This window comes from Geospiza fortis, unplaced genomic scaffold (genome assembly GCF_000277835.1).
Source record: "Geospiza fortis unplaced genomic scaffold, GeoFor_1.0 scaffold231, whole genome shotgun sequence".
NCBI lineage: Eukaryota > Metazoa > Chordata > Aves > Passeriformes > Thraupidae > Geospiza > Geospiza fortis.
The window spans coordinates 462258-489917 of record NW_005054351.1 but is presented as its reverse complement, the minus strand read 5'-3'; the positions used below and the strand labels follow the sequence as shown (position 1 = coordinate 489917).

General features: G+C 36.9%; 1 protein-coding gene across 3 annotated transcripts in view; it reads left to right on the top strand.

The window, feature by feature from the left end:
- The window catches only part of ZNF385D (zinc finger protein 385D), a 416209-nt gene that overhangs the window by 227124 nt on the left and 161425 nt on the right, over nucleotides 1-27660 (top strand). The window contains exon 1 of one of the 3 annotated variants that reach the window (XM_005423367.2): nucleotides 25046-25431. The exons of the other annotated variants lie outside the window; for them this stretch is intronic. Within the exon in view, the coding sequence (XP_005423424.1) occupies nucleotides 25410-25431 (22 nt within the window). The 5' untranslated portion in view covers nucleotides 25046-25409. Of the gene's footprint in view, nucleotides 1-25045; nucleotides 25432-27660 lie in introns of those variants that run through there. 3 annotated transcript variants of the gene reach the window in all.

Here is a 27660-nt window from a genome sequence, read left to right as displayed (position 1 = left end):
TTTAAAAGAATTGTGTTTAAAAATGCTTGGAAAGCCTTTCTAGTTGTTTCATAATGGAATAGCTAAATGTTTTGTTTTGAAAATGTCAGAATGTTTTTTAACTCAATTGTAGTGATTAATTTTGATGTTTTTACAGCAATTTCCAGTATTCATTTAAAAAATAAACTGGGATTTTGGAGGTGGTTAGGTTTGGTTTTTTTGACATTTTGAAATGGTTCCTGTCATTTAAAAGTCATGAAATATGGGAAATAAACTCTTAATCAAAACAAAACAGATAGATCATTGTGCTATAGAAATATGGTGAATACTTCCAAAGCACAATATAAGAAAGGGACAAGCCTTTCAAATTCTACAAATGTTTATCTTTCTATATTTATTTTGTGTGAGTTTATGGCATAAGTATAGTCCCTCAAGAAATACAGCGAGAACACTTCTTTATTGATAATATTTAACCTGTGTAAAAGATAAAGAGAGCAATTTCTGAGTACTTCTACCTCACTTAATTGAATTGCTCTTTATCAAAAAGTGTAGTAAAATGCAATTTCTAGCAATGGCAAGGTGATCACAGACGTGGGGGTAAACAGGAAGGCTTAGGAGAAAATAATGGTATGGTAAATTAGAGATAAATAATTTCTGAGTGCAATATTGTTGAAATTGACTAAATACTTTCCAAATAGGACAGTATGAATAAATAGGAGCAGTAAAGCTTGAAAATGGAGGAAAACACTATTGAAATTTTAGGTACTATTTTCTCTGTAAAGTGATCCATTTGTTTCAAGTCCTGTTATGTCAGCCAAAGAAATCCTTATTTCAGGATTGTGCTGGAAGACTTCAGTGTTATGAGAGTGCTGACCTTGGATTACTGGCAATATATACTGACCTTGGATACCCTGGAATATCCAATCTAAATAATTATCCACTGATTATACTAGCTGTTTTTTAAATGTTATTTTATCTGGAACTTGAAAATAGGATAATGAAATTACTTTGTCCCAAATCTTTGATTTAGCATAATTCAAGTCCACTAAGCTTCCATGACTTTTAAAACCAAGTTTTATAGTGCAGCTATAATATGGTTACAAAATGCAGGTGTCATTGGTCTGAGTTCTGCTGGAAGAGATGATTTTATTTATCTACATTTTGAGATATAAGTCTATCCACTTTCACATTAATGACTTTTTTGTTTGGTTTCTTCAGTATATGTGCATATGATATGTAACACTATCTGAAAATATGTATAACTTACTAGAGAAATGAAAGACCTCACATTGATTCAACAGGAAAAACACACAGAATTTAGAATCTTCCCTGGGGTCCTGTCCTATTCCCATTTAGACTGACAGATACCTTCCTTTCTCTCTGTTAAAATAGGCTCAGGGTCACAATAAAAATTTGAGAGTACTGAAGGGCTTTTCTCTTCTCTTTAAAATTGCTTCCACGGCACCTTAAAATGTCCTTGATGTTTAACTGGTTCTTCTGTGCAGATGAGAATTGCTGCTCCTAATAGCTGATAGTTTGATAAAAAAGAGCAAGTTACCATTCAGTTATAACACACCAAATACAGACAGACTTCTGTTTCTATTTTTAACATTAAGAAATACTTCATAGATATTGAAAGTCAGGAGACAAGTTAAGGAATGAGAAGGACTGCAATAAAAGAAAAATATAAATAAATCATGGAACCTAATATGAGGGTCCCATATGCCACACACTGATGACTATTTTATGGCCTAAATAATAAAACAATTTTTTCTCCTAGTTGGATTGTAGAGAGAGCAATATATATAAGACTTGTTATTATATCTGCTTGATTTTTTTCTCTGTTTTCTTCTCTCTTCATTCTACTTCATGGTAGTTTACATCTTAGGGATGCTTTGAATATCCCATGGAAATACTGTCTCCAGCTACCATTAGAGAAAAGCAAATTTAAAACTCTGCATTCCTAACACTAACTTAAATAAAGCTAAGATAAGGTGGTTGTCAAGTTAGTTAATTCAATGCATACCATATAAAAATTTCCTCGTATAAACCAAGTTATCAGACCTGAGGATAGCAAGTAATAGCAACATTTAAATGTCCTTTGATCCTTTGTGAAGATGTAGATTAAAAAAAAAAAGGGAAATTATTTTACATAATAAAAGTCATCTTGTACTTGGGCTTCTCAGTGCTGCTGTCTGGAAGTAGCAATTCTCTATGAAGTTGTTTGCTGTAAACCTGAAAATTAGAGGGTGTATTTGGCTTGTGTGGTGAGGATGGGGGGTAGAGGCGTTGCTTCCCTGAGAAGCTGCTGGAAGCTTACCCTGTGTTCAGTAGACCAAATTTCCCCTGGAGGAAAATTGGTCAGGAGTAAGAGTAGCCAGAGAGAGGAGAGAGAATATGTGAGAGAAACTGCTCTTCAGACATCAAGGTCAGTGAAGAAGAAAGGGAAGGAAGTGCTCTCAGGCACAGGAGCAGGCCTTCACCTACATCTTGTGGTGAAGAGTGTGAGGAGCCCTTCCCCTGAGGAAGGAGTAGCAGAGATAAGGTGTGCTGAACTCACCACAGCTTCCACTCCCTCTCTCTGTGTGCCACTGTGGGTGGAGGAGTTGGAGAAAGTTTGGAGTAAAGTTAAGCCTGAGAAGATGTTTTACAATTTGGTTTTATTTCTCGTCATCCTATTCTGGTTTTATTGGTAATAAATTAAACTAATTTTTGCTCATGCCAATAATTTCTGAGTGTTCTTTCCCTGTCCTTATCTTGACCCACAAGTCTTTCACTGTATTTTCTCTCCCTGCCTAGCTGAGGAGGGGAGTGATAGAGCAGCTTTGGTGGCAGTTTTGGTTAAGTCAAGTCCTTCTGATCATGCCTTGAATCATTGTAGGGTTTTTCTGTACTCATCAAAGCTGGGGGTAAAGTCAAAGCACAGCATGTCCAGCAATGTATGTTCTCCCTAATATACATTTTAGGGAAGAGAAACGGGATATAAGGAGACGTTAACTGGGAAAAGAAAAACAATTATGTGAAGAAAGAAAAACTGTGAAGAAACTGTAGAAAATCCTGTATCTCTTCCCTACTGAGCAAAGGAGGTAAAGTAATGGTGCTGCAAGTCTCCTCAGTGCAAGTTTTTTATAGAGCATGTCTGATTCATTTCATTTTAAAGTTGTCAAAGGGATGAAGCTACAGCTGGTAGGGAAGACTTTCCTCAGGGCTTGATAAACTCATCCTCAAGCTAATTCTTGCAGCTTGGTGGAAAGCATATTGCCATTCCTGAGACTTTCAGACCCACTCTCAGCCTCTTGTGGTTTGTCAGTCCACAGCTCTCTGCCTCTTGGGAAACAAATGGATCCAGTTAATGTGACTTGTATTTGTCAGCTGAGCAGTCTTCATTTTTCACACTAATCAAGTTTTATGGGTAAAAAAACCAGATACTTTGGATTCAAGCAAAGCAGAAATTTACAGCTTTGATTTCCAAATTTGGAAAAATCTGTGACACAAAGAAGTAAAATAACCTTGGTAGCCTTAACACTTTTTCCTGAGGTGAAATAGTTTCTTTTGTGTTGGTTAGGACTGTTAAGGCAAATCTTGGCCTTAGACCCAGGAGAGCAATACTGCTGGCAGACAACCCTTTGTGGGGTGCCAGACCTCACAGCGGGAGCCTGAAGGCACTTGTGTAAGGGAGGTGCTCTCCCTGTCCCATGCTGCTGGGAGCAGCAGGCATAATAAGTGTTTCCCATCAATTTACAAGGGATGAGAGTTCCCCTGCCTTCCCCTTTTGGCACTTTTAACCTGTCTTGTGTTGCTCATCAGAGGATGCACAACCTTTCGCTTTCGCTGACTTCTCTCAGATTATTCCTGTGCCTCGTTAGTCCATTTCCCTGGCATCCCTCTTCTCAGCTTTTCAAGACTGCTATCAGTCTTCTAAAATCAATAAGAGGATCGATTGTACAGCTGTTCTCTTAATTTTACAGTCTGTACCACATCCATAGCTTTCCATAGAAATCGTGCAGGGTATGAATAACCCAGGCATCAAACTTGTCATTAATTGAGCCTTGAAACTCCATAATATTTGTTAGTTGCATGCCTGTATCCATTTATATGAAACACTGATTTTTCTAATGTAATGGGGCAGTTTCTAATGCCATTATTCATCTTGCCTTGTGTCTTTTAATGGTGAAAGCTAACACAGTAGATGTGTTCAGAGTTCTGAGAAACATGCCAGAATTTAGCTTCAAAAGAAACAGTCAATACAGATGTGATAAAATCATTGACTTTCAGTTTTCATAAGTTATAATATCTAGAGAAAACTCCTTTTGGATACCTGGATTGCAGCAGTTTCAAGTACAGCTCAGGGAGTCAGGGCAACATCTCACCTTGTGCCTGAGGATCAAAACACCCAAATTAATATTCTTCTTCAAGCTGAACCTTTCACACAGAGAGACTCCTTTAGCAATCAGTTGATGCTATGCATTTTCTCTCTGTTCATATTTGAAATATATTCTGTAGTAGAGGATAGACTATAAACCTTAGGTCCTTTATTTTTCCACTTCATAGAGGTGTATTAAACCCATTCTTGGTGTTCTTGAAGCTTTAAGGTATTTTGCTGTTTTGGGCCTGTTGCTAAATGCCAGGTACCTTGAAAAGGCATAAATTAAGAAAGGCGTTTTTCCAAATACTGGAGAAAATAATACATGCTAATGCATCTAAAGAAATTGTGGGCCATAACCTGTGCACATTTGAGGATAATCACTCTTTTTTTTCTTTAAAAAATGCAAAGCTCAGTTAAAAGTTCTGCTTGTTGGGGATTCAAAAGTAATAATACACGGAGTTTAATTTACATTTTACAGTTGCTTTTGGAGTTAGTTTTAAAAATATGACAAAGTAAACAAAGCTTCATTTGAAAAAAAAAGACAAATTAGACTGTTTTCTGCTAATGAATGTCAGCAAAGTGTAGCCTGATTCCTTGTGATAGGGGTAAATATATTTGCACTAATGTGCTTAAAAGGCAACTATTAGTTTTTAATGAATGTAAGAGATTTACTTTTTTAGCAGAGCTACTAAAATAATAATCATACATAAAGGAGTACTTCATACAAGCTCAGGAAATTATATTCAGAGATTTAGCTAGGGAATTTGGTTCTGGTTTGAAAGATAACATTTATTTCTACATGCAAAAAATTGTTTAGTTCATTAGCATACTTTTATTCTGCAGACGCTGAAAAGCGTTAATGCCCCCCAAATTACTTAGATGTAACTTAGTTTTATGAGTTATCAAGCACTAAAGATATAAATAGCCTTGTTATTCTCTGGTAGCTGTTGCAGTACTGTTCCAGAACAACACTATTGCACAATAGGAGGCATTTTAAATGGTGGTTTGTTCCTCACATTAGTGTACCAGATAAGCTTGATTCTGAGATAATATACTGACTGAAAGTGGACCTATGGTTTTAAGGCATCTGGTGAAGTGCAAACAGTCACATTAAAGCATTAAAATGTGTCTAATGGGCAGGCAGTGTGTTTTTTGAAATGAGGCTTTTGTTTCATAATCTAATGCAGCACCAGTGGAAGATTAGTGACATCATTTTATCAACTAAGAAAAGTGGTTGGACCAAAATGTTCTACCTGCATGTTGGGTGCAGATTTCTCTTGCTCATATCTATGAATAGATGAGGATGTGTATGTCCCTAACATATATTGCCATTGGCAGTGGAAAACAATGGAGTTGAAGTTAGGAAAACCTGGTTGAGGAAGAAGACATCTGGGCTGTTTCCTGTAGAAACTCAGCTGGGTGTCACCAACAGGTTTTAACAGTAGCAGTCATATGGCTACACATACATTGCACTTTGGGAATTTCTCATTACTGAAATCGATCTCTTTCCATTCTCCAAAGAAACTCATGACAAGCTCTATAGGCTGTAGCGTAATATCAGACAGCAGGGATAAATATCAGTGCATCATCTACAGCGTGGATTATTGCTGTCGCCACAAAGAACTCTTTGTTCTCTTCAGAGCACTGATCTCTCCTCTCTGGTGACCAGTGACAGGACCCAAGGGAATGGCCTGAAGTTGTGTCAGGGGAGGTTTGGATTGGATCGCAGGAAAATGTTCTTCATCCAGACAGTGGCTGGGCGCTGGAACAGGCTCCTGAGGGAAGTGGTCACAGCACCAGCTTGACAAAGCTCAAGAACAATTTGGACAGCAATCTCAGGCACATGGTGTGACTCTTGGGGATGTCTTATGCAGGCCTAGGAGCTGGACTTCGATGATCCTTGTGGGTCTATTCTAATTCAGAATATTCTGTGAAATTCATAAACTCATATGAATTAGACACTAAGAAACCCACTCGTAACTTCAGTTTAGTTCTGCTTGACTGTTGCTTGAAACTTTGTTAATTAGGGCGAGTGTATCAGATAAAAAGTAGAAACTAGAGAAACAGTGTTAAAAATAATTGCCATGCTCTGGAAAGCTGATTTGAGGGAACTCAGTGGCAACTTTGTAATTGGCAAATTTATGCTAAGAGTGATTTTTTTTGTCTTTTTTTTAAAATAGGATATAAAACCCAGAATCAACCTGGTTCTAGAAAAATATGCTCTACAGAACTGTTAGTTGTTAATACCCAAACTGTACGAAATGATAATACTCTTCTGCCAGACTGATAAGCACCTGTACAAAAGATATAGATTGCCAGCTAAATTAGTCTGGTAATCCTGATAAGTCCATAGTGAGGTCTATAACATCTGCTAGGGGCAAAAATGTATTCTGTACGACTTGCCTACCATCTATGTTTTCAGTCTATGCATGTCAATCAAATTATTTTGGGAACAGCTTTAGCTTCTCAGATATAGAAAATGGCCTTGAAAAATTCCTTCAAATCCATGTCCTATATCTAACTTTTGTCAGGGTAAAAGATGATTGATTCTTCCTAGGTTGTGGCTTTGAAGCTGACTGGGGCTTTCACGGTGGCTCCAGACTGGAAGTGAAATTTAAAAAGTATTTGTGTTTGATCTAATCCTTCTCTTTTTTTCTTTTTTCTTTTTTCTTTTTTTTTTTTTTTTTTTTTTTTTTTTTTTTTTTTTTTTTTTTAATTTTTATTTTTACTCTTTCTCTCTAAAGAAAGAGAACATATGAAAGCAATGGTGGTTGTACATAAGCAGCAACAGAGAAGTTGTCAGAAGTGACTGTATCTTGTAGTGCAGGAGCCACTTTGGATTATATTCTTTAATCATTATCACATGGCTAAAATGCATTCCTAAGGCTGCTCTAAAATGGTTTGCATAGTCTGGCTCAGTGACATCATATGGGAATACAAAGGTGATTTTTAAATTCTAAATGAGTTACAGATGGGTTATATATACATGCAAACTGTATTTGTATTGAATTCTTGCACAGCTTTATGAATAGAAATAAGAACATTACAATTAAAGCTAAAGAACTCTCAGTGTGCAGTCAGGTGGGCAGAATGCAGGTGATTATATACTTACATGAGAAATTGCAGCTGAGGAAAAAACTCTTTCTTTTGGTGGGCACGTATTTTATCCTCAGTACCTTATTCTGTTTGGAGAACATACTTTAAATCTTGTTTAAGTATGAATGAGGTAGTTGATGTGTCTGAGGCATCAAATGAATCTCTGAGACCTGACTGTTGATAAGGTATGGAAACCAAAGGCTTGGCAACTCTCTACTCACAAACTTCTTTGCAATCAATACTGCATTAATTATTTAATTTCTGCTAATTTAAAATAGATATTCTTTCAGGGACTGCATCCAGCACAGTGAAATGTGATGTGGCATCAGCATTGAGAATGGGAAGTAAAACCAGGAAATTTTAATTTGACCTCCTAGAGCAAGTGTGGCATTTGTCTACCTGAGTATAATTTATGCATGGTAAACTTAACATTTTTTGTGAGACGCTTTCCCTGGGAGACACCTTTCCTCAGACAGAGGACTAAAGGCCAGAAAAAAGAGATCATTCTAACAGCAGCACATTAGTACTGCAGTCCTGACTGAATCCTGCTGAATAGGTTGTGACAGAAAGCAAGCATGATAGAGAGAGGCTGTTTCAATTTTTTTGTACAGTATTTCACTTGCTTGCCCCAGGCATTTTATTTGTGGGGATTTCAGGATTTTTGGTTATTTCACATGAGCACAAAACAAAAATTCACTTAAATGAAATAGTTGAAGAAAAAAATGTGAGCCTGAAAGGGGGGAAAATAAATGAGAGTGTGCTTTTCCTGTGTGATTCATGTTAACACAGCATAATTTGGGAACTGAAGTCCATTGCTTTGCAATGTGTTGTAAGAGAAATTATTTTATCATAGAAATGGAGGACAGCATCTTGGATAACAAATGTGTTCTTGTGTGTGACCTTCTCCCACATCCTTTTCTTCTAAGTTTAAAAGGCAAGAAGCTGTCAGTAGAGGTAGTAATTATTATAAATCTAGTCCCTGGAGGCACTCTCATCTGTGCTTGTATTTAATAAATTGTCTTTTCTGCCTTTTCCAAAACAATATTTAAAAGTCTTTTGGGCTTGCATTTTTTTTCTTTTCTTTTTCTCTTTCTATGTCTGATCCTATTGCAAGGCACATCTCTGGATTACTCTGTTGGCTCCCTATGTTCTGCACAAGAGCAAAAGCCTGTGATGAATATTAATCCCTCTCTGTGGTCATGACTAAACAGACATGCCATGTAATTGTTGATTTCACTGTTTGCTTTCAAGTCCTCTATGTTTGGATCTATATATCACAGCTTATAACTGTAAATCTTTCCATATCTTTTGACTAAGTGGCTTGCTGGTACTTACAGCAATTTTTGAAGCTACTCAATCCTTCATCATTCTCCAGTTAATAAAATTTGTGTTTTTAGAGAATGAGGATAAAAGCCATCTATGTGAGCCTTCCTGATTATTTTGAACAATTACTTTTGGGAATGATATCGTTATAGATTATGCTCCATTCTTTGTGTTTTGTTACATACCTTAAATTACTTTTTGTATACTGTGCTCTTGGAGAGCACTTGTGAATTAGAGGCAGAGGTCACGCAATGGCACGACTTCAGCCATGGAGGTTTGAAAGCACAGCAAGCTCGATGTTTCTCTCTTCACTCTTTGAGAATGCTGTAAAAATGTGGTACCAAATTGATGCTTTTTGGAGACCTTATAGTTGCAGTCACAGCAAAGGTGAAGAATCACCATATGTGGTTTTCTTCTTGACAGAGGATGGCAAAAATATTTGTCCACAAAGATAATTAGAGGGGGTAGACCAATAAAAAAAATCCCACTAGTAGTTGGGTTAATCAGTGCATTTGAGCAAGCTTAAGTGAAGGGCTTGTTTGTGTAAGTTTGGCTTGAAGGATAATTTTTGTGCGTTGGTCCACTTCTTAATTCAAAAGATTTTGTCAGAAGATAGTTTTTATATCCTCATTGCAGCTGATGTAGTCCCTTGTGTCAACCCATCAGGAATTGTAGTACCTGATGTGAGATGACCCAACAAAGGCAGCAGATGTTTTTCAGAGGGTTTTGTTTCTTACCCAGACTTACAAAGCTTATTTTGCTGAAGTTGTTTAAATCATAATCACATACAGAGAGTCTGGTCATAACTGAGAATCTGTAACTCAGTGCCATGACTATTTTCCAAATGTGTTAGTTATTCAACAGAACTGTGTTGCTTAGATGTGACAGACCACTTTGTGAGTGCCATCAGCTGCCTCTCTGCACAAAGTACAAGTAAGGACCAGAGTTTGCCAAAGAATTCTATGGTTATTTCCATGGCAACTATCTAGGTGCAAAGAATGTGCCTCAGTTGATATAAGCCACCTGGGCATTTCTGGGGGCTGTCAACAAAAATTAAGTTGTCAAGTTCTTGAAGAAAGTGGGAACTGGAGTCTTTCATGTTTTCATGTGAACATACACTTAAAGTTATATACCCCTGCTTATTGTTGGAAGCACTTCTAGACAGTTGCCCAAAAGCAAACCTATGGTGTATTTCTTTACAGCATATTCTGATAGCAAACTCTGAAATTATTCTTTTTCAAATAATAGCTATTGCTATAGCTATCTTCTGTATGAGGACCTAACTCAGACAAACTAAAAGCATAATGCAGGATTTAATATAACTACAAAACATTAAAAAAATTAAAGGGCAAGTTTATTTTTATTTATTTGAATTTGTTTTGCATGATTTTTTGGTTTTATTGCTGTGGAAACTGAAGACTTGAAAATGTTTGAAACCTGTAAAAGTGGGGATTTTCTTTTAAATTATCAAACACTTCATGAAATAGCACAATCCCTCAAAACATAAAGCATACTTGAATGTCAATATTTGCAATGAGATCTGTTTATTAGCCATACTGATATGTTTGCTCATCTGTATGCTCTCCTTCTTAGGAAGCTTCCAAAACTGTCTGGCATATACTTTGGCCATTGGAAATGTAGTAGAATCCAAAATTGTGACAAACGTGCCCTTTTTGGCTAAACCCATGTCCCTTCTTGGACATGTTTGTGCCAGAGCAGATGTGGTGTGCAGCTGAACATTATTTACTCCATGGGAGCATCCAGCTGAAAAAATTACCCACACTGTGGATGCAGCAAACCTTCATTTCTGTTGCTTAGCTGAGATCCACCCTGCCAGTGAATCTGACTGGGGGATTTGCTGGGGTGTTGGTAGGGAAGATTTATTATCTTTGGAAAAATAGCATAATATTAGCAGAATGCTCTTACTTGCAACAATACAGTTTAAAGCCAGGCCTTGATAAGGGGTGGTACTAAAAAAGACTTGGCAATGTTTTTGCATAGGCACACTGGATGTTTACAGCAGAGTTGGCCACAGATATTCTCTGCTGGAAACAGTGCTTTACCCACAGCTAGCATCAAGTGAGATTTTTCTTTTTTTCTTTTCTTTTCTTTTCTTTTCTTTTTTTCTTTTCTTTTTTTCTTTTCTTTTTTTCTTTTCTTTTTTTCTTTTCTTTTTTTCTTTTCTTTTTTTCTTTTCTTTTTTTCTTTTCTTTTTTTCTTTTCTTTTTTTCTTTTCTTTTTTTTATTTTCTTTTTTCTTTTCTTTTTTTTCTATTCTTTTCTTTTCTTTTTTCTTTTCTTTTTTCTTTTCTTTTTTCTTTTCTTTTTTCTTTTTTCTTTTTCTATTTCTTTTTTCTTTTTGCTTTTTGCTTTTTGCTTTTTGCTTTTTGCTTTTTGCTTTTTGCTTTTTGCTTTTTGCTTTTTGCTTTTTGCTTTTTGCTTTTTGCTTTTTGCTTTTTGCTTTTTGCTTTTTGCTTTTTGCTTTTTGCTTTTTGCTTTTTGCTTTTTGCTTTTTGCTTTTTGCTTTTTGCTTTTTGCTTTTTGCTTTTTTTTTTCTTTTCTCTCTTCTCTCTCTCTTCTCTCTCTCTGCTCTCTCTCTTCTCTCCTCTCTCTTTTATTTTTAAACTAATCTCATTTCCTAAACTTTAGGGTTTAGGGTCTGAAAATCTCTCTTCCTTTGTTGGGTGTACATATTGTTTTAATTAGATGATGAAATTCTATGCAATACTTGCTTGCAATCCTCCCCTCCTAATTAGAATTGGACTTTCATGCATTTCGAGAGCTTCATTCAAGTGCAGGTCAAAGGGAATCTTGGCTTGACTGGTTGTGAAATGTGTTCACATCTATAGATATGTTCTGTGATGTACATATGAGAGGGAAAAAATATACTTTGATAGTATCTGAAAATGCAGTTAACACTGCCATGGGTGTGTGAGAGAGAAGAGAGAATGAATGGGGATGGAAGATTGAGAAGAAGAGTGAGAAATCAGAAAATGAGTTAAAAAGAGAGCTCCTGAAAATACTTTCAAATTCCTTACAAAATAAACAAAACAAGAAAACCCACAAGAACAAAACATTTACTGAATGAGTCAAATGAGTAATAATATAGAAAGAAAGTAAATGAGTCATAATATAGAAAGAAAAAAACTTCCATGTGCAGGTAGCAGGCAACAAAACCATATTTTTACTCTGAAAAATTTTAACTAAGGTATTGCTACTATGTTCCAGGATGTAGACTAAAGTACTGTGTCCAGAGGAAAGAAAAAAAAGTGTAAGGGTGTATTTCCCTGTCTTATAATTGCTATAAAAGAAAATATTTATGCTCTCAAAACCATGTTAATTTATTTTTTCCTTAAAAGCTGTGTAAGAATATGGCCTAGCAAAGTCAAGAGTTTATGGAAAATAAATAGAATTCATTATATTGAAAATGGATTCCTGAGAAAGATCAATAAATGCTATATGCAGCAGAATAAAGTTATCAAAATGTAAATATTTTAAACAAAAGAGAGTTTAACAATTTTCAAGATAAGCTATTCCCTCAAAGTGTACTGAAGATATTTCCTAGTTTACATAATGTAATTAAATTCAAGCCTGAAGAATTCAAATTCCTCCCAAAGACATTATTGGCAGGGTGATTTAATGCGGTGATAAGGATAAAAGTGTGGCATGTCTGAAGGCCACAAGAGTTTATAAAATTGCATTTGAAAGCTGACAACAATTGTTTACAAGAATTTTTTTTAACTACTCAATAGTGTCACAGTGAACAGACCTTTATCTTTATTAGCAGCACAACCCTGTTCCTGACACAATTTGGGTCAAGTTCACCCCAATGTAACTTTGATAGTCTTACAAAATCCATACAAGGAGAAAATGACCCATTTTTGTCTTGTGAACACAGTGTAAGGAAAATGTGAGTCAGTGTTTTCTTACAAATAATAAAGTATTTTGTGTATATTCTTTCAGAATTAGGAGGGATTAGTACAGGTTTTATATACACTTCCTCACAGTTGCATTTTTCATGTGATGGGAGATGTGAGTCGAATGCTGCTGTAGAGCCAAGAGCTCCAGGGATTCAGCCTTTTTTCTTTCGCTAAGTAATCCCTCTTATTATATTTTAAATCCACATTTCATCTGCAAACAGGGGTATACTATTTCCTGTCTTATAAAATCATCTAGTAGGAACTGCAACAGCTCTTGCAAAAATATTAATATTGTATCATAAATGCTAATATTCTTTCATCCTTTTATATTATGAGTGCCTCAAGTCTGGTAAATTAAGACTTCATCAGTCAGGTTACAGAAAGATTAATTCTGTGAAGCATATCTTGACACTGGTGGGGGCAACATCTCAAAAGGTGACAATATTTTACTGGTGATGAGTGAGGGTCATTTACCTTGCTTTGTTGAAAGGGTCTCTAACTTGGAATAAAAAGGGAGAGAGTTATTTGTATAGTGATGCTTCCCACTGGAGGAGCTTTACAGTCAAACTGTCCCTCTTTAAAGGATTTATTTGCTCTATAAGAATGTCATGGTGTGACCCCAGAATGACAGTGAAATGCTATTTATGGTATTTAGCCAGTCATCAGAAATGACTAATAATCCCTCTCATAATGTACATGCTCTGATCACTCATGTAATATGCCTTTATTATCTCATAATTTGGCTTTTCTGATGCATTCAAAAATATGTACATATGTGTAGTAGTAGTAATAAACATCTGCCTTTCCTAAAGTTCTGTAAATCACATACTTTGCAATTTCTAGGTAAAAACTATTGCAACTCCTGTGATGTCCCCCTTCCAAGTAAAAGGTGTTTCTTGTTCAGCCAGTCTTGCATCTGTCTTTTTAGAAAATCTCCTGGCAGGCTTGAATACACATTAGTCAAGGAAGGAAGATCAAAGGCTAATCCATTTGTAGCCTCTCAGATCTGACCTTCCCTTAGAAAATATTCAAGGAAAAGTTTAAAATGACTCTTTACAAAAGGGCAAAAGACTATAGCAGAAAAATATGAAATATCAAGTATGAGCAGCAGCAAGGACCAAACCACCAGTTCATCTGTTTCTGAACTTGAAAGTCAGATTAAGTAGTCACATAACATGTGAAGAAAAATCTTTTCCTTTGAGCTAGCTGTTTGACTGTTGCACTTTTTTCTTTTTGTAACTTTCTTCTAAAGAAACCCTGAAAATATTAATGATAAAGCATTTTGAAGCCTTGAAACTGTGGTTTCTTGGTGATTGTTATTACTTCAAAATTATCTAAATCTCTAATTTTATGGATTTTATATTAAAATCAAACTCCAGTGAAAAGTCAGTAATTAATAATTATTTTTAAAATATCAATCGGGATTCCCTTTAATGAGACACCTAAGAATAACTCTCACTCATAATAACTCACATTCCCATTTTATTGCTTATAACAAAAATTTCAATTAGCAGGAAGCTGCCCATCAATTATGTGATGCATTTTCTCAGTTAAAAATTGTATTTTATTAGTGAGCTTGCACTTTTTATCTCTGGGAAAAAAACCCAAACAGTAACCTAATAAAAAGCTTACTTGGACACTGGGGAGAGTTTTAATTGTCTTGAATCAGATCAAGGCATTTTCCTTTGGTCTTGCCTATCTTTGGTGGCACATTGATGTGAGATACTTAACCTGAAGATTTAATTGTTTTATTGTTTACTCTGGTGAAGTCCTAATTTGACATTCTTAGCAACAGACAGAAGTTTATAAAACCACAAGCTTACTAAAGTACTCAGCAGGTGTCTAGGAGACAATAGCCCCAATTCCTGTAGCGACTGGGTGATGATGAGAGGTGAAGCACATGCTGTGGAACTGTAGACAGTAATCCTTGCATAAGGGGACAAGATTTACAAGGCCCAGAAGACAGAGCGATAGCCAGTCATGAAATATTTTATGCTGAGCAGCAATGAGCATGAACCCACTGTGACTTTACCCAGACCAATTCCTAACACTTATGAATAAAGTAATTATTATAATAATAATACTTATTATTTATAATTTTAAAATAAAATATAGTGCTGAAATATTCAGCTAAAATATTCAGCATTAATTTAAATTCCTCTTTCGAATCAAATGTCTCTGGCATACTGATGGGAAGTAAAAAGTAACCCAGTAACTTGCAAATTTTATCACTGCTAATTCTACCCTTCGATTGGCTTCATATCCAACAATGAAAAATAAATCGCCTTGTTGAGGAGGAATGAGTGAGAAAAAAATGAGGAAACTGGAATCCTAGTGTGGCTTTTGACCTGTGTAGCAAGTTAATTATACACTTGAGAAAGCATCTAGCATTGTTGTGTTACGCTGCATGCATTTGTGTGTGCACAAGGCTGGATACAAGTACGTGTGTATATTAGCATGCATATATGCTTTATGCAACAGTGCACTGCCTCGTGCTCGGTACTTCCCGAGTTTGTTCTTAAAGTCATTGGTTTTAAAGGATGAAAATGAAAATAGAGCACGGCCCAGTGGATTTTAATGTATAGACAGTTATTCTTGGTAAAAATAATTACTTAATTAAATGCTCTGGTGGACAGTGATTAAGGAAGGAAGTGGTAGATAAGTGATGAAAAGTGTATCAGTACATAAGTATCAGAAACATGATAACTTCAGTGGGATTAAATAGGCGCTGCAGACTTCTGCATTAAGTGGTTTTACTGAGGCCTTCTCTTTCTTACGTTATTTTCCATGAAAGCTTTTCTGTCAGTGAAGCAGTTTTCCATTGCACAAAACTAAACTGCCAAATCAATGCAACCCTCAGATGAACTAGAAGTCACTTTTGCATTGCAGTCAACTCTGTCTGAGCAGTCAGAATGTAAATGTTCATGAAATGACCATCACCTTCTTATATATGCAGAAAATAGAGGATCTGCAGGAGAAGTGAGCATAGGAGTCCAGTTCTCCATTCCTGCATCTTCTGCTCTGCTTTCTGCACACCCTTCCTCAGGCTGGGCAGAGATACAGACCCCTACAGCCAGCTCTTCCTCCATTAACACTTCCAGGCTATTATGGTATTGACATGACACGGTCCTCCTGCACAAGATGGATCCATAGACAGCCAGTAGACCTGGAACACTTGTCTCATATCTACAGAGACTAAAGAGATGTGGCTGGGGCTTTCAAATCTAGCTGAAATTCTTTCATGAGTAATGCTCTGTAGACATATGAAGTGAAGCTATGAGATACATCTTCATCTTTTGTATTCTGTTCATCTGTATAGTGCAGAGAAGAAAAAATTCTTTGAGGGCTTAGATCAGAATTTTCTGTCTCTCTGTATGTATTGAGACACCTAGAGTAACTAGGCTTATTATAAGTGTTACCAAACAGCAAACTAAAAACCACTGAATTATCTAAAAATAGCCACAACACTCTATTTAGGCTGTTGAATTTCAAGATTATTAATTTTCTAAGTATATTGGCATAAATAAATTGCAAAGTGTTTGTATTGATCCAGACTCTGAAAAGTGCAAGTCAGGGAGGGTATATAGTTTTGGGATACAGTGTTTTTGTTTAGCTGTGGGAAACAGAGCTTACCTATAGGCTGCTATTATGGCAGGGTGCTTTCAAATCTGATAATTTAATTCAGAGGTATGGCAGATCAAAAGGAATCTGTACAGAAAAGAGATGCAATGAGAAAGGAACAGACACAGACAGGAGTTTTTTGCTGTACATGACATTCTAAATTAGAGTGGCAGAAGTCTCTGTCAATAAGATCAAAAGGTGGGAACAGAGATGAAAACACTCCTTTCACTGTTGTTTATTATAAACCAGGCAGGATTGTATTTGAACATTATTGGCAGAAGGTTAAGAAGCAGTTACACCCTTCCATTTCCCCCAGGAAAAGAGTATTGAATCATTTGAAATTAGAAGAAATAAATAGTTTCTGGATGAATTTTAACATTCTTTTCCTGTTCAGTATTAACACTAAATGCCTATATCACCTAACAGCAACTTTGTGACACACTCCCGTTTTTTTTCTTAAAGGTAAGCATGAATACGTCAAGTTAAAATATTTTAAGTTAAACTACAGGGATTTTAGCAGACCATGGTTATTGTAAGATGAGAGCTGGGTCATTCAAGAGTTATACTTTTTTTCTGTGCCTGACATTTTTGAGACAGACATTTTTGATCTTCAATTTTTTTATTTTTTTTTTTTGCAGAGTGTAATATTGAGGCACTCTAAGGTCGTGTAAGAGCCCAGGAAATTTCCCCACTCACTGAGGAAGCTAATTTATAGTTAATTCCTTAGGAGATCATTCAAATCTTCCTGAGTAAATTATATGTTTTTTTCACTTGCAGGTGTTCCTCATGTTCTGTTTTTAAGAGCTGTTTAGTGTTGGTGAGCACAGTTGGTAGCTGCTGTGGTGATCCCAGATGGAGCTGAAATTCAGTAGGTGTGGGTGATCTGCAGGGATCCCAGATTGTTTAAGGGATTTGGAAGCATTGGCTGGGATTCAGCTGGCAGAGTGTGTATGTGTACACATGTGTGTGTCTGTAGGAGTGAGGTAGGTGTCTAAGCTCCCCTTTGGATTGGTGAAACTCCAGTCGATACAGTTAATGGAGCTTGGAGAGCTGCTTGGCCGCCCAAAGCTGTTGTCTATTTCCAGATGTAATGAGTAGCTCTTCTGACTTTGTTGACTGCATCAGTTTGATCTGCTTTGACTGTGGTGGGAAATTGGGCATCCAGATTGCAGGTACACACACAAATAGACACATAAAACCTGAAGTGTCAGTCTCTGAGTCAAATCCCACCTACAGCGAGATATTGCTGATATTTTCACTTCATGACAATTTGTTTCTTGCACTCTGCTGTGGAGCTTGCATGTGTGGAATTACAAAATGCTTACACCTGGACATGCCTACCAAATTCAGTGCTGCTGTGAATAAATCTAATACAGATTTTTAAAAACAATCTCATAAAAAGTTGAATACTGTGCTATAACTTGCATCCTTTTATAGCCTCAAATTAGTGTCTTGCTGGCTGCCATTGTGTCTTCTCCCCTTCTTGCATGACACTTTCTGACTTGCATTTCCTTTGATAGTTTTAGCTAAAACAGCTTTTCCTTGAATATGAAAGAGGAATTCAGATGCAGCAATAGTGTTTTCTGTGAGATTAGTTTAACTATTTCTATGCCACTGGAGATAAAATTTCTTCCTGTCAGATTACAATTTATCATGGGATGAGTTGCCTCAGGAGGTGTCTGTAGCACTGGCTACTTTAGTTGAGGTGCTGTCTCTTAATGTCATTAAAGCAGGACATGCCTGAAGCTCCTACCTCTTAGTTGCAAATGTGGTGCTGGCACCTTGCAGTCACTTTGCGTGCTGCTGCAAAGTATCTCAGTTCTCCAGAGCAGGAGGGAAGTTGTAATGTTGTGCAGCCAGCAGTGTTTCTGTCCCTTCCTGGCTGTAGGTCTATGCTCCATCTTCCCTCCCGCTGATTGACCCAAAGAGAAAGCAAACTGGTTTGCATCTATTCACACTGGGACTGCACATGCTGGCATTTTCCTCTTGCAGTTAAGTACTTAAACCACAGCTCAGTGCCTTCATAATCATTGGGAAACCTGAAATCATACTGCATTGCTACTTTTTTCCCCCCTTTTCTTCTTTGAACAGTATAAAAAAAAAGAAGGATTTTTTTTTTTGTGCATGTATCTTGAAATACTTCCCTTCAGGTACTTAAGGGTATGGAAAGGGATTTTTTTTTTAATGTTCTATAGGAGCAAACAGAATACAAATAAAATCTGTTGCAGATTTTGTGTTTCAAGATATTTCTTATAGGAAAATTAGAAGCAGAAATGTTTCCTTGGGAGGAAAATTGATGCTGCCTTAGATTACTAGAGGTCACTAGATGACTAAAGAAGTTGTTTCATGTTCAGAAAATGGCAATATTTAACTAAAAGTCTTTCCTGGTTCAGCCACAAAATTAGCAGAGCAACTAGAATTTAAAACACAACTTGGAACAAAATTATAAAAGTGGAATCAAATACTAATCCATATAAATTAGAAGTAAGAAGTATAGAAAATTCATAGGGAAAGCCGGAAGCAGGAAATGAAAATTCTGTGGTTGGCAAGGCAAAGGGCAATAAGAAGATTTTAGTGTATTAATAGCAAAAGTCCTAATCATATAAGCCACTAGATGGAGATAGTAAGATTGTTACGAATGATTTGAAAGCACCATAAGTGGTAAAAACATATTTTTATCCTATATTTTGAAAAATGCTTGATGCAGTTTCCATGTAATGAGTGTGCTAAGGCACATTCCAAAAGGCCTGGAGGAAAGAAAGGAAGATGTAAAGCAGCAGCTACTTGAACTAAAGACTATTTAAAATCAACAGTCCTGGAGAATTTGCGCACAAGAGTCCTAAATGATGTGTTGAGAAAATCTCCAGTTCTTTGATGCACCTTGTTGAAGGAAAAAAAAAGAATGCTCAACAACTCAAAACCAAACAAGCAACAAAAAACCCCACCCAACAACCCACCACCCCTCCCAAAAAAGCCCCCAAACAAACATTCCCACCTTGAAACATAGGCTGATACCTGTACAATAATTGCTTTTTATAATTTTAAACTAAATTAGGTGATCTCTAATTAATAATGTAATAAATTGTTATTTTAGTTTAATCAAACACAGTGAAAGCCGGCAGAATGAGTAGATAAGTTTACTATATACTATCCATTTTTTTGCTTGAGACTTATAAGTTGATTGATAAGAATTATTATAGAAATAATAGAAGTGCATAGGTTTGGCCATTTGATCCTGTAATCAGAAATGCAAAATGCGTCCATTCATAGATCAACAGATGCATCTTGTAAATCAGAGTGCAAAAATGCAAAAATTCTGAGTGTGAAATCTGTACAAAACTTTTTAGTACAACATCTGGATTTCTAAATTTAAGTTTTTAAATTACGAGAATACAATGTCTGGATTTTGTGATATGTCTACACAGTATATTGCAAAATTGTAGAGTGTTGGAAAGATGGACAGAAATAGTGAAACATTAATTAATCATTCACCTCACAAGAGGTAGTGATGAATTGTCTGCTTGTGATATGCTCAAACCCCACATGTTGGAGAAATTGTTCTGAAAGCTGTACAGAAGTAAAAGGGGAAGAGGGAGAAAGGGAGGATTATGCAGGTTGGATATTGTGTTCTCATCAATTCCAGTTTTCATTTTTGAGAGAAAAAAAAATACATTTTGTGTGTGGATGTGTTTCAAAATATATTTGACATGCATTCAGACAAGCTTCTTGGTCTTGTTTGCTTTTAAGACCATATTTCTATTTAAAATTGTTATCAATATACATAGTCAAAGAAGCTTCTGCACCAGTTGTCTATTAATTTGCATTTATTTTAACTTGAATCTTGTCCCATGCTTAGGAGCAGAAGATGACAGGAGTGGGCATTTAGTGAAACAATTAGCAGCAACATTGCCCAAAATGTGGGTTTTGTTTTATGTTGGCTACATGCTGCTTTTTTGTTTAATAACTATCCATGCCTATAGGAAGGAAATTCAGAAGAATATGACTTTTCAATTGCTACATGTTATCTGCGTTCAAACTACAAAATACCAGAAGTAGTAGCTTTAAGCTTAGAAAAAAGCATATTTTTCTATTTATATTACTTAAGCTGTGTATGTGGAAAATCCCAGTTGCTTAAAAAGAGCAGTGCTGTAAGTACTGTTACTGAACTGATAAAGTCTGCTTGGCAAAGCTTTGTAGAGGCTCTCAGAATCAAAAGTGATCCTGTTTACCTCTTGAAAATGCTTTTATAGGAGGTTCTGGTTAGCCATTTCCAATAGAGAAAGGAGCAGTTGATCAGATAGCAGCTAAACTAATGAAAAGCATCATGGAAGTGACAGGAAGATTAATTAAGTTCCTCCAGTTGTATTCACGTGTTGTGGTACAGAGTTCCTTCGGGTACTGCTGCAGTTAAATGGTATTCATGGTGACAAATATTGCACATTTCCAGAAGTGACACTTCTGAGTCAAGGGTAAAAAACACATTTGGTAGTTTTAGCCCGTGAAGAATGTTCAAAACCAAAGATGAGCCTATGTGGTTGTTTAAAATATACAAATTTAACTTGCTCCTTCCCTTCTTGTCCTTTAGTGTAACCTCAGGAGATTAGTAATGAATCACAGAATCTGCATTATTGTGTAGTATGTCTTAAACTGCTCCAGATGGCTTCAAAATAAAAACAAACCAAACTTCTAGCCCATGTGCTTAGTATATTTGATTTGAGGCACAAAAATATGTGTGCTTGGAAACATTTTCAATTACTTTTGGAGGCTTACAAAGCTGTGGCTTGTTTGCTGTTCTTTCTTTCTGCACTGTGGTCACTAATAGGAATGAAACAACTTCAATACATAAATTTCCAAATTATCTGGAAATTCTAGACCCACTTTGCCTCCAACAATCTTTTAGTTTTGATGAATTAATAGGTCAAGTGTGATTTGGATTGTTTCTCCTATTTTATTTTCAGAAATGAATGTTTCTACAATAAATTTTTGTTCTTAATAGCTCTCTCTGTACAGTAGACAAAAATTATTTTAGGAAAATCTGGAAACCTCTGAGTTGTATGAGATCTTTTAGCCTACTGCACATGATGCATAGACTTAAAATGTTGTGTCACTAGTGTATTTGTTGACTGTTATTATACTTCTGCCAGCAAAGAATTCCTCGATCTGCTTCTGGGTTTGTTAGAGATGATCTGTGGTCAGCCTCAGTAACTGACATCCATCAAAGCCAATTGGTAGTAGTTTGGGTATAAATCTAATATTAGTTGCCTCCTGGGAGAGTTCAAGACTGGAAGAGGGTTTTCCAGGAATCCTAGAGAGTTAACTGGGTGCATTAATGTTAAATATTAATTAGTCTCTGCACCAGTCTTGCCTGTGAGTGGCTTTAATACTTATTATGGAGGCATTGTTTAAATCATTGGATAGATAAAAATCAGTAGAAAGCACAGAACAGAGGAGCTACTTCATGAAGTTGGACCTCTGTCTCCAGATCAAGTCAGGTATGGGGAATAACCTGTAGCTTTCCCTGGTCTGGACAAGTATAGGGCCTGTGCTGTACTTCTGGGCCATGTCTGCTATGTGCTTTTTGTTTATTCCAAGGAGGTGATGTCCTGTGGGTTGTTCTCTATTTTGAAAACCTGCCCTTTGTGGCAAAGCTTTTACCAAGGGGAGAAAGGGCAGAAGAACTCAAGGTAGAGATGCTGTTATGAAAAAAGAAACAGGTTGTTGGAAAAGAGGATTTCAGGGAGTAGAAGTTGCTTCTTTTATTAGAAATAAGAATGAGGGCTAGCTGGTTTAGGAGAAGTAATCTTTTTCTTGTTATGTTTATGCTATGTGAACCATGCATGAAAATATGATAATTTTGCAGTTGACCGGTATCTGTAGCAAAGTTAAATGCTGGTTAACCTGTGCCGGCTTGTTGATGGTTGGAGAGTTTGCACCATGGGCTGACATCATGGACTAATTTGCTCATTCATTCTGCATGATCCTGCATGCACAGGCTGGGTCTGCTCAAATCTCCAGGCACACATAAGTGTTTGCTGCTCCTGACTGTACTTCCCTACATCTGTTCTCAGCAGAATCCTCAGTGCTTGCATTAAAACACCAGCCATTTGGGATTGCAATTACTAAACTAAACCTTACTTTCACTGACAGTGACAATATCCCACTTAGGGAATAAAATTTATTTTTTCTTCTTTGCTTGAAACACTACTTCTTTTTGCAGCTTATTAATGTTGTATGTGTGTAAGTGAAACAGAGTTTGTCATAGAGTATGTGAATTTGGGCTGTGAAAGCTTTCCAGTGACTTTTCCCTCCTGCCTTGCATTTCTGTAGTTGAAATGAAAAGAAATTTAAGTTCTTGTTTCAGTTTCTTTGTTTACTTTAATTGCATGCTTACTTTCAGAACACAAATAAGATGCAATAAGGAGGAGGGAGGTTGTCCTTCTTGTTTTACATCCTACGCAGGAAAACAAAACTGGAGGTAACATTCAGAGCCAAGTAGTGGAGAACATATCAGTCAGAACACGAGGCACTTTGGTGTTTGCATGGCCTGAGGATCTGACCTGCCATCAGACACCACCGACTGGTACAGGTATTGTAGCAGAACAGCACTTCAAGAAGGGGTGTTTAAAAGCAGCAAGGTCCTTGCTTGAGCACTAATAGCACATCTACACAGACATGAGCATTCTGTTCCCATGGCATGAATCAGGAGACATGTTGGCTTGGTGGAACATTGAGGTAGCCTACATCTTGCAGAGTTTGACTCCTGGTAGAATAACCCCAATTCTTTTTTTCTATGATAGGGTAAATGCAGCTTAACAGGCAAATGCTGTGCCTGGGTGCAGACTGTCTCAAAGGACGTCACGCAGTGCCTCCGCAAAAGCACTTCAGAGCTGGGAAAGGAGCTGAAGGATTTCACAGAGAATTGATTCTCTGAGCTTTTACCCTCCGTGAAGGGAGAGGAGGGAATGCTTGTGCTGCAGAAGGCTCCTGATAGTAGCTTATACCTACTGCTCAGGGAACATTAGAGTGTTTCAGCTGAGATATTTTAAACCAGTCTTTGAGGATGGTATTTTTCCTTTTAGCGAGGTGCCCTTCCCTGCGTTTTAGAAGTGAATGAGCATTGTAATGATGAAATAAAGGAATGTGCTGTGAAACTCTGTTACTTGCTGTCCATAGTATGTAGTTGAAACATAGGCCATGATTTCTACACAGGTTTTTTTTTTTTTTTTCTCCAGGAATTTTTAGATGGCATTTCTTCACTGTGATTTAAGATCTGCCTAACTTACATTGTTGGTCAGTTTGAGCCACACAAAAAGATTTGGTCTTCCTCCCTTGTGCACTGTGGCTTCAAAGTGCACTTCTGCACTGTGTGCTTTTCAATCCTGAAGCAAAGCTTATTTTGGAGTTTATGTGTACCATGGATCTCTCGTTTCAGGGCTCGTCTCTTGCTAGGGGCAGCTGAAATAAGAAAGGGCGCTGAGAAAGGCTAGGTATCAGAAATGAATAGCAGTGGGACTGCCGGTGAGGGACAGGACTGAAATTGGTGCCCCAGTTCCCCGTCAGTGTTTAATCTCAGTAACATTCATACAGGTGGCGTGAAACCTCATGAGGGCAATGCTGCAGAGGACTCTTGCTGAGAGATGCATAGCAGCACTGTACACCAGGGCTCTTACCTGTGCTGCTGCAACTGGAGTGTTCCTTGGCTGCTGTGCTGCTGTGATAATTTTGCCCAAAGTGATTGGACCTCATGAAATAGTACTTATTGTGTGGTGGTTTTACAAATAAGAAGTGGAGCTTTAAATGAATTACACCTGTCATCCTCTTTCCTGTAGAATGAAAGCATTCATCCCATTAGATCACATTATAATGAAATAAACGCTTCAGCATACTGTCCATTACTTTTTACCTTTATTTAGTATAAGTGTATTATCACTGATACATGCCAGACTGACAGCAGGAAACCAATGTCCTCTATTGATTCAGAGAAGAGACATGTGTGCATAAATACAGACCACGTTGTCTTCACCACACTGCTGCACTGGCATGTTGTCAGATCAATCCCGAGGCACTACCATGTACAAGGTTGGCAGTATTCTGGTGTTTCTTTGGTCCTCCTTCCTCTGAAGCTGCTACTGGTTTGTGTAGCATCAAGGATTGTGTGGGGACCTATTTACAAACTTTGGACCACTCCATTTGCCACAGAATAATAGAATACCTACCAGCTGCTAATAACTTACCAGCCTGGGCCAGAAAGCAACTAGAGACCTGGAGGGTGAAAGGTTATAAACTCCATCGCAGATCCTCTTGTCGTATGTCTCCTGTCTTCATGCTTTGTTATTCAGGTGAAGAAATTGTCATTTAAAAAATCAGTTCAGCTGTATTGAAATTGAACTACCTATTTGCCAGCTGCTTTTTAAAAAATAGAAACAGACTTGTTTTTATCCAACATTTGGGTTGAAATTGTTTATTGAAGTGGAACTATTGATTAAAAAAAAAAAAGTCTTAAGGGGTACATGATCTTGCAAAGTGCCAGGCATCTTTATCTTCTATTGAAGATGGGGTATTGAGGCACTCAAAGCTTCTCCTGGAGCCTGCCCTTCAAAGAAAAATACACTAACAATATACGCTTTGTCTTTCCCATCTATTATGTAATTGAGCACGTTATGTCACTAGACGCGTTTACTGCCAAGAAAAAAAAAAAGCCTGTATAATTATAGAAGGGCTTATTTTTTTTTTTTGTCCAAACCAGAGTTAGGTTAACCAGGATATAAGAGCATGTCGTTGCGAGCTCGAAACGAAAAGATCTGTTTGTAGTACTCTTAGTCCTGATGTCACAGGCACAGCAAGGACATCAGAAGGAGGAGTCAGATTACAGTAAGAATGGGCAGTGCAGCATGCAGCCGGAGTAAACGCTAAATCAGACAGGGATTGTATCAGGGATAAGACTGCCTGCAAAGCGCTCATCCTGAGGAGGCACACTGCTCTCTCACGCTTCTCGTGCTGGGAAATTTCCACATAATGTAGAATGAAAAAGCTCTGTTTTACATGTCAGCCCTGTGCAGGAGCTAATGCTGAATACACAGCCGTGGGATCCTGACTGCATGATTAATGAGAAACATAATGTATTTTGGTAAGTGTTAACCATGATGTAATTCTGCTTCTGCTCACATTATCAATAGGAGTGATTATTACAGATTTCGGATTCAAGAACATTTCGTGCTGGCATGCACCTAAAACTGACAACTGGGGAATCCTGCCGGCTGTGCAGTTTGAAAGGATTCCATTGTCTGGGAAATTTTCTGTTTGAGTGGGCTACTGCGTAGTTCTAGTGGTTTGAAAAACAAGCTAGATAAGATGAACTCGTGCTAGGTTTGTTTTAAATGAACTTGTGTTTCATCTGCTGAGAGAGGATGAGAAATGCTTGTGAGGCATGGGAAGTTTTAGACCAACTTAATGTAATGGACGAGCTGCTACTGCACTGTCAGTGCTGGGGAGGCACAGCAAACCTCCGTATTTCATTCAGCTTTTAATTTGAAAAATTCCAAGGTATAAAGGGGAAACAATATTTTATTTGCAGTGCTGCGATTGCCGAGTACTCTGCATTGTGCACATCACCGGTGTGGAGTTGCCTCCTAGCGTGCCACAAAATGCATATTATTTTAAGCCTTTAGGGGTCTTGGAGCTGTTAAAGATTTGTGCAGAGTTTAGTTTTGTTGCTTGACAGAAATCTTCCTTCAGCTTACAGCTGAGCTGGCTGCATACCCTAAAAACATGCTGGAGTGTAGAGCTATGTCTGAGCAATGTAGTGCTGCAGTACTGGGCTGGGATGTACGATTGCAATATAATGCTGCAAGTTAGTGCTGTTAAAGAGCAAAGAAAAATAAAATACAGAATTTGATGGTGTGATGGAAAAATGCTATTCTTGGCTGCCTGAAATCTCATCTAGTCTCACTGTTAATTTATAGCAGCATAGTACTTAGAGTGAACAGAGAGCAGGGAGTTGAAGGATTTCTGGGACATTCAGCAGCTTTCTCAGTTTCATTAAATATTGAATCAGGAGTTCACTTCAAGATTTAAGGGAAGAACTTTTGTAATATTCTCAGCTCTGTCAAAAAAGTACTATGCCTTGTGCCACACTAAGCACTGTCTTCTTAAATTCCAATTTAATTTTCATAAAATTAAAGACTCTGTATGTATGTGTGATTTGTCTTTAACAGTGAAATACATCAATTATGAAAGCCGATAGATTTAGATGTAAACTGTCCTAGCAGAGAGAAATATACAAATTGGTTGAGTTGTCAGAACTGTTCGATGTCCCTTTCAAAGATAAATTTTCAATATTTTAGCTTTACTGCATTTTCAAAAGACTGAGGAGGAATAGGCAAGCAATATGTTTTTAGGTTTGAGTAATTTGGATTAAGTCTCTTCACCATTAAAGAAGCCAGGTTAACTTGCTATTCATTTTTTTCCAGTATTTTTCTACCTTTAACAGCATTGCAAGTGCAAGATGAATTGTTTTTTGGTTTTTTTGGTTGATTGGCCCTTTTTAAAAAACAGTTTTTCTTGTGTGGGATTAGAAGTTGCAGTTTTCTAAAGTTATAGAGTTAGGGTATTATGTATATTTTAGCTGCATGGTACTTAATTTTAAATTTTTTTTTCTGTCTGTAATTTTCAGAAGCATGTAATGGTGATCAAACTTTTTTTGGAGTGACTTTGAAAAAATAAAAATCGCTGTTTCGTATGTTTATTTGCTTTCTGGTGCAACACAAGTTCTTAAATGGAAAAAACTGTGGTGTGCTCTGTAGTGAATTTCACTACTGATAGCAGACCTGAAAGTTTCTGCTAGGCAAGCTCTCTGTCTGCTGTGTTCAGCCTGAAGTTTCCTTCAATATTAAGTTTTAAATGAACATTCTTGTTCCTCTCTTTTGAATAAAAAAGCATGAGCTGGGGGATATTTACCTGTGGTTATTTTGGGCATTTTCTTATTATTCTGGGTATTTTCCTGCACTGTCAGTGAGAAGCAAGAACATCTGTAATCTCACCTGTCCCTGTTACTGCACAAAGCAGTATTGCACTGAGCCAGATGAAAGCCTGACTGAGTACATCGTGCACCTACTTTGATTTCAAATGGCTACAGCCATCACATAGACAATATTGGAATTTTATTTTTCTAAGGGAAAAAAAAAGTTCTTTCCTTTAAATATTAATAAAGAATTCTGTTGTTTTCTTGGGGCTTTGGTTTTTTTAATTCATACATGCAACTATTGGCCCACATAAGTATAGAAAGGGAAGAAAAGGAAAGCATTTTTCTGTATGTTTCTATGCATCTTGTTTGCTTTTCTGGGCCTTCAAGTTGAAT